Here is an 8,477-nt window from a genome sequence, read left to right as displayed (position 1 = left end):
CTTAAGGTTATGTTCATGTTTTTATTCTCGAAATGTAAAGAGTTGCAATCATAGTTGTAGATAATTGTAAATGGAACATCCTAATAAGCATTTTTTTTACATAATAATGCAAGGTTGTTTAATTAATAATGAACACTAAAATTGTTGGAAGTGACATTAAAATGAATAAAACATGGAAAATCTTAATTTGAAAACTTTACCTTAAGTTATGTAAATTTTATCTAAAAAGATGATGGGAGTTTTGATGGGAAGCAATCCCCTATAATCCCTTAAGACTTATTGTCCATTTCTTCAAAATTGGTGTCCATAATTGTAAAGATAATTTAATGGATCATCATGAGTTTACAATGGACTTTAAGAGCTTGTTATCATTGAACTAGTAAATTTGTTGATATAATTTATTCCTATAATATTATTTATTTACCTATAATGAAGATCCATAAAGATTGTATAATTAGAAATGTTTTTGAGAAAATTGTCAAATCTTTTTCAAAAGATCCAAAATTGTAGAGCATAATTTTTGCACAGTTTTTAAAATATTTTTTTAATGATGGAGCAATCAAAGTTACCCCTCTTTTTGGTTGTATCATGATACAAGAAAACCATATAATTCATCACCCCAACATTATTGATTTCAAAATCTAAATCTCATTTCATAGCTAACATAGGATGATGACACGGATACAAATACAAAACTATTTTAGTAAAAGACAATCAAAAGTTAGTTGGTTGATGGTGGAATAAAAATTTAGTGTTATTTAATAATAATTTTTTTAAAAATCATTTAATATAAATAAAAATTGATCCTTTTTATTAGAATGAGTTAAGGGGATTGCTGATCTTGTTCATAACATATATAAATATCTAAGTTAATTAAATATTTAAAACTATAAATTAATGATTATTTAGATAAATACGTTGGACTAAAAATGCAATTAAAATTATATTATTAATTGTATTTTGAAACTTAGAAAATGATATGAAAGATATATAAATCAATTTACTACAATATCAAGTTTTTAGGGATTACAAAGTTGACTATGTTCGAATATGCAAACTAGCCATGTTTTTAATGGGTGTTGATTTGTGACTACAATATCAAAGTCTCTATTGTAAAAAGGATGTCGCATACCACCTTGACTTTGTACTCATAAAATATAAAGTAGTCACAATTAGATTTCTCTCAAATTAATCTTCTGACATCTAACATTTAGTTATGACTAACTTCTAAGACAATTTTGAAATAGTCATATTTTGGTTGGTTTTCTCTTATATTTTTTGTATTATTTTTCTTAGGTCTTTAAATAGACATATTTTGATTCATTTTCTCTTACATATTTTGTGTTACTTTTCTTTGGTTTTGAAATAGACATATTTTGATCAATTTATTCTTACATATTTTATATTATTTTTCTTAGGTTTTGAAATAGACAGATTTTGATTGACTTTCTCTTACATATTTTGTATTGTTGGTATATGTAATGATCACCTATCAATGTAATGATGATTTGTTTAGTGAGCTATCATAGCTACATCTACATCTATGAGTTTCTTTTTTATAATTGTTAGTTGCATAGTTAGTTATTAAGCACTTATTTCTCACTTGTTACTTTATGAGAATTTAACTTCTTCAATTTGACATTTATATTATGTGACAACTCTTTCTTTATTATTTGAATTAATGGTGAATTTGAAAAAGTCACATGTTAGTTGATTTTCTTAGATATTTTAAATTGTTGGTAAATATTATGACCACTTATACATGCAATGATGATATTTGTAATGAGTTATCATGGCTACATGTAGGGGTTTAAAAAAATTGGTTGCATACAATTAGAGCTATTGGATTTCCATAGTCCATGTAAATATTTATCTTTTTTCTGAATTTGATTGTGTAATAATTTTTTAACATAAAAATGAGATTTTCACAATCCATGTAAATGTTGCATGTAATTAGTTATTAACACTTATTTTTCACATAATACTATTTAACTTTTTCAGTTTTACATTTATTTTATGTGTTGATTCTTTTTATAATATTTAACTTAATGGTAGTTTTTTAATAATCTTATGCTAGTTGGTTTTCTCTTATATATTTTTGATTGAGACATATATATAACATATACATATTAAACACTTAATTTTTGACATACATATGAAAGCTTAACCTGTCTCATTTTATTTTTTCAATCCATTCTGTAATTTTTATACATTAATACATATATAAATTATATTTATTAATTACTTCCATTATTTAATTAAAAAACTTTACATGTTCAAACTCAACTAAAATTTCACCCATCATCTTCAATAATGTTCCTAATAAAACACCAAAAATAAAACAATCATGAATAACACAAAATCATTAAGATTCTCCACTTAGATTTCTATGGAATTTTGCTTTACAATTGGAGTGTCATATTCATGTTGGAGTTCTCTAGGTCGCAGCCATAATTGTAGAGATAAAATTTAAAATGGACTATCTGTATATTCAAGTCGTCGTACATTATAATGCAATGTCGTTCAATTAATAATGAACACTAAAATTGTTGAAGATGCATCAAAATTAGCAAAGCACGCGGAATCATAATTTTAATCTTTCCAATCACCTTTATGTATGTCAAGGTTAGCACTCAGCTTGGATCCCATTATGTCTCTATTTCTTAGAAATTGTTGTCCGCAAGTGTAAATACAGTTCGATAGCCCATCATAAAGCTATAGCGAACTTCCTCTTTTCCTCTATTTTCTAAACTAGTAAATAAACTGATATCAATATCACAAACTGATATCATTCATTACTGTAAAATAATCTCGCCACCCGTAAAATCGGCACCCACTCAGTAGAAGATTATTAAATAAAACTAGTCTCAATTTTTGCACAAGCTTTAAAATGATGATTTTGTATTGTATTCAACAATACAATCGGATCCACTTCCTATCACAACATCACAAAACTCATCAACAAAGAAAAGGAAAAGCAAGCTTTCTGATTTAACGCCCGTTCTGCAGATATCAGAAGATGCAGACAAGAATAGAAATAGGAAAACGTCGAAGATAAAAGTAATCGACTTAATAATCCAAGACCAATTTCAATGGAACGGGGAAAAAAGCGAGGAAAGAAGAGAAATTGTGCCAAAGTTTAACATATGGGAAGATCTGGAGGAGGCTGCTCAAGAGTTGATAAGTAATCTCCTCCATTTTCGACGACGAAAACCATGGCCAAACCCCATCCAATGTGTACATCCAAGTGACAGTGCAAAAACCATGTTCCTGCACACCCACACAACCATAAAACAAATTAGACTACTACAGGATTATGAAAAAACATAGTGTGATTCGAAATGTCGATGACAAAAAATATATACAATCGAATCTAGAAACAAAATTCTAATATTGTTAACCATTATGAAAAAAACACACAATCGAATCCAGAAACCAAAAACAATCCTTACCAGGATTGTCAGCGACAAATCGAATAGCAGCCCAGCCATTGACTGGAACATTGACAGTATTACGCATGGGCGGATCCAGAAGATTGAATTTTGAGGGATCTGTTGCAGCATTATAGTTCCCAAACCCTGATCCTACTATATAAAAGTCATATCCATGCAAATGAATTGGGTGGCTTTCGCCCATGAAGATATTAGTCCCCTGAAGAATCACCTGCACCGCCGTGTTATATTTCAACACTTTCACAGTGGTCGTCTTCAGGGGAGCCCAAATGCTCCTGCTTATGTTTTGTCCAGTGTAATTGAACTGCACCGGAGGAGTGTCAGGGAAGCCATTGCTGAACACTCCCTTTATCCCAAAATGATGGGCTTGGAGAATTGATGTAGTGGATGGAAGAACAAATGAGTGGTTGTTCATACTCGCTGCAAATCTTGTTCCATTGGGACCTCCGCATGAATTGTTTGGGCATGGAATGAGTCCCAATCCCACCGTGAAGACAAGACTCTCATCCACAGTCTGAGGAACAAAAACAGGGTGGTCTTGTGAGGCCAAGCTTTTAAGGCCCCTAGCAAACTTGGTAGCGGTTTGTGTGTCATTATACAATGGAAGTTGGGGCATAACAGGGGAAGAGCTTGCTTTGCTGTATTCAAAGATGGCAGTGGTGGTGGTGTTATCAAATGGGGCTCCCTGAGCACTGGCATATGCTCGGGCTGCAATGTAGTAACTTCCTGCTGATTTGTCGAAAGATACGAGTACATCTGTGGTTTGGCCAGGACCCAACATCAGAACACTTGTTTTGTAGGGCTTCGTATACGAAGCATCCACGCCTACTACAGTCATCTCGTGGTTTGCAATCACCACGAACAGATCAGTATTGAGTGCAGCGTTGATCACACGTACCAGATTAGTCTCTCCTGCCTTCACACCAACTTTAAATGTTTCTGCATTCATCAATCTCATCTATCAGCAAATTAGAAAAAGTTAAGGAATCAAAGATTCAATAATAAATATGACCACGCTCACTTGAGCACTTGTAGAGATCTCCTGTCTTCCCATTGATAGTGAAAGCATTTGAGACGTTGGGGTTCGCCCCTGTTTTCGTTGCGTCATTCACCACATCTATAGGATTTCTATTCCACCATTCCCCTGCTTACAAATACATTAGGCGAGGAAGGTTATCCTTAAACATCATACACTAAGCGAGGAAGGTCATTCTTAAACATCACACTAAGGAGAAAATGAAACTAGAAGAAAATAATTCAATTTTGACTATTTAACACTTTTAATCTTAAAATAAAGCTAGTGCGCGTTCTGGTAAAAAAGAAAAAGGTATATGGAGATTAGAGTTTGTATAACAGATAAGATACACACCTAGCAGGAGGTGAACCTCTTGATCGGGTTTTGGGAAGGGATAAGGTGTTCCTGTCTTAGGACGGACAATTAAGGCTCCATAAACGGTAGCTCTCAGCCATGAACTGTGAGCGTGCCACCAGAGAGTCCCTTCTTGACCGCTAATGGTGAATCTGTATGTGTAACTCCCTCCAGGCCGAATGGGGCATTGAGTTATGTACTCTGGCCCATCAGCCCACGCTGTACGCATCTGCCTCACACCATGCCTGATACAATTGGCACGCAAGTGTCAGAAACATAATCCTAACACATATTACTAAACCAATATGTAGTATGATTCTGCACTTTCTCATTCTGATGATAGATCATGTAGTATGATCTGGAATGTTGATGATAAAGAAATATACACAATCGAATCTTAAAAACAATTTATTTTATTTTACAAATAGATTGTGGAAATCTGATAATATGAACATATTACTAAAACAACAAAAATGTTGGATTAGTGTTAAACACACCAGTGAATTGTAGCGTTGTACTGAGCCTTATTAATTACTTTGACAATAAGAGTCTCTCCATTGGTAATAGAGAGCGTTGGCCCTGGAAACCGATTATTTACAGTGATTATTGTGTGCCTTTGACACATTCTCACCACTGACTTGGATTTAAGCTGCAATGGTGCAGAAAAGCCTCAGTATCAACATAAGTGACAGTCATGGGCACACATTATTCTTTACGAGTTCAAAAACATGAAATCTTATATAGCTTGTGAGATACTTACAACAAAAGTGTGAGTTTGAGTGTGATTGTGCACCGAGTTAGCCAGGGCCGTAGGAGCAAGAAAGACAATGCAGAGAAGCACCTGAAAAAGCATAGGCAGAAAAGCCATGAATCCAGAGAAACGCTGATTGAACAGTGCATAGTCCATACTAGAAATATAATTGATCCCTAGCTTAACTTTGAGCACTGAATTTGCGTTGCATTATAGTGAGGAGGGATGAAATATTTATATGTGAAATTAAGGCTTGTAGAGTGTCGGGCAAAGTGGATTTGTTGGGTAGGTGAGCGTTTGGATGGGATGGTTCGCCAACAAACAACAAACATTATATTCCATCTCGCCCGCGGGGGCCGCTTTCAAGAACTAGGTCAGCGGCAATTGAATTTTTTAATATGAGACATGTTTCTACGTGGATCTTATTAGAGACTACACTGCAGGTTGTTTGTTTCCCTCATGAAGTTGACACTGATGGGATACTTACCTAGCAGCTGATGTTGAGAGCAAAAACTAAAAACTAAAACTAAAATTTCCTCACTCATCATACTCAATGATACTAATTTAGCATGCTTTTATTATTTTTTGATGTGCCTATAGGATATGATGTCTCTAGTGCATATAGCATCCAAAGTTAAACTTGCACTCATATATGAATGGGTGGGTAAAAACATGATAGTTGAACTTTTAGTTTCAAAGTATACTAGTTTAGTATGTTTTGTTTTATGGATTTTAATTTGTTTACCATTGTCTTGGGGAATCTACTAAATTGGGGGAGAATGTTTTGTTTCATTAGATTCTTAGTTACATTGATTAAATAGATTTGGATGAAAATTTAGAAATTAATAGAATGAGTAATATATCTAATATGAGGTATTCTTTTTCATACTTGAATAAGAGCTGCAAAGCATCATGTCCCTACCACTAGAATATTTGCTTTCTAGGTGGTAGAGGTTAAAAGTAGAGATTCAGTTAGGGAAAAACTTAAAGCTTGTATCTTCAAATGTTATTGAGTTTCAAGAGTGATTAAAGAAATGAATTGAAAGTGAGATGATTTTGTAAGAGCATGTATTTATAGGAAAAGTTGTTGCATTTACTTCTTCTAGATTTTTCGTTACTTGCAAAAAAGAAATGGTCTACCTGAAGAAAAAAGTGTTGAAAGATTTAATTATAGTAGGGAAGTGTAACATAATGGTTGTGTAATTTATATACCATTTTTTAGAATTAAAGATTGTACAAATTTCACAATGTGCTGAAAAAATGCATTTAAAGACAAGTGTGAAGTAATAAATTGTAGGCTTATGTACATGCATGTTATTCATTTATTGTAATTGTTGTTAAGTATTAAAAAAATGATTAACCATAAAAAATAAATTTAATTAGAATAGCAAAGGGTGATAGAATGGTGAATGTAAATTATTTGGATTATTTAGAATTAGAGAATATTTGAGTTTCATATTTAAAAAAAAAAAAAATTTAAATACAACTGCACAATAATATATTGCACGTTTATCTATTTAGTTATGTTTCTGTGAGTAGAAATGATTGGTAGTCAACAAATTTTTGAATAATTTTTTTAAAACACAATTGAGATAAAATTTGTAGGTCTTAGTTGATGCGACAATTGCAAACTAAATTATTAAAATTAATGGAGTAGTGTAATTCTTATTTCATTTTCATTAGTTTCTTTTTCGATGATACAAGAGGTTGCAGTTTAATGTTGTGATTGAAAAGTTGTGAAAATAATACAATGAATACCTATATTTAATTGATGATGGTAAAAATATTGTAGGACCAAATCGAGAATGAAATGTGTAAAGTTAATTACTATGGTATAAATAATAAATGAGGAGTGTATGGATGAGAAGACACTAGGACATTGTGGTTGATTTTATTTTTGTAACACAATTAAATGAATGGAGATAAAATCATTTTTGTGGAATGTTTAGATTCAAAACACTTTCATACTTTGTAATAGAAGCTTGAAGATAATTGTTTGTGGTTGGTTGTAATTAGGAGTGGTATTATTATTACCTTAGATATTATGCATGAATGTTTAGAATTTTGACTTTGTTGGTATAGATTTATGTTTTCTTTCAATTTAAACCTAAATTATATAGTTGGGTGTCACCAAGAAGTTGAGTCCACTTTTTGTCATCAGAATGAGTGGGTAAAAATGTGAAAATAAAACAAAAAATCTTATTTTATATTAAGAACAAAAAAAAAGGCTATAGGGAGCTTCAAGCAGAGTCCCCTTAGCGAAAAATTGGCAAAGTCAAAACTCGCTGACCTTTTGACAAGCGTCTTGGCACGAATCCCCCTTCGTGTGAAGGGCCCTATACCCCTTTGAGTGAAGGAAAGGGTTCTTTTTTTGAAGGGGTCCACAAATCCATAAATTTTTTGGAAATGTTTTCCCTTTGGAAGGCTCAAACAATGACTAAATAGGACCATATTTTGAAATAGAAAATACAAGATTATCATATCCTGAATGAGATTTCCAATGCATATGCTTTTATTGTTATTATGTTTATTATAATTTTCTATTTTTAGTTCTATTAAACATAGGTTACCTGACTATTTCACAAAGTCTGTTTAAAGCTTCAAGAAAAATAGAAAATGAGAGTTTTTTTCTTCAAAAATATGTATTCTAGAGATATTTGGGTGACCTTTCAAGAAAAAAAAGAAAAAAAAATTTGGATTTATACAAAGAAATGAATATTGATCTAAAACAACCTATCTAAAAATTACGGTTAATGACACTTTGTAACTCAATAATATATACAATTTTGAACCAAATTGAACGAAGCCAACTATAGTTGGTAGATATCAATGTTACAATTCTAGTCATGAAATAATTTTGTCATTATCATATTTTAAAAATAGTTATGTCAATCCAAATAACTAT

General features: G+C 31.9%; 1 protein-coding gene across 1 annotated transcript; it reads right to left on the bottom strand.

The window, feature by feature from the left end:
• Window positions 1-2,884: 2,884 nt before the first annotated feature.
• LOC149556612 (laccase-12-like) lies at window positions 2,885-5,802 on the bottom strand. The gene is made up of 6 exons (XM_089831005.1): window positions 5,582-5,802; window positions 5,319-5,470; window positions 4,822-5,066; window positions 4,474-4,596; window positions 3,453-4,391; window positions 2,885-3,270 (listed from the first exon to the last, which is right to left on the bottom strand). Exons 1-6 carry the CDS (start codon window positions 5,726-5,728, stop codon window positions 3,140-3,142), a joined length of 1,737 nt encoding a protein of 578 aa, XP_089687131.1. The 5' UTR covers window positions 5,729-5,802; the 3' UTR covers window positions 2,885-3,139.
• Between the last annotated feature and the right edge of the window lie 2,675 nt (window positions 5,803-8,477).

This window comes from Cupressus sempervirens, chromosome 5 (genome assembly GCF_028749045.1).
Source record: "Cupressus sempervirens isolate cs-2001-9-10 chromosome 5, ASM2874904v1, whole genome shotgun sequence".
NCBI classification, from domain to species: Eukaryota; Viridiplantae; Streptophyta; class Pinopsida; order Cupressales; family Cupressaceae; genus Cupressus; species Cupressus sempervirens.
Note: the sequence above shows the minus strand (reverse complement) of the source record. Positions and strands in the feature narration are given on the sequence as shown.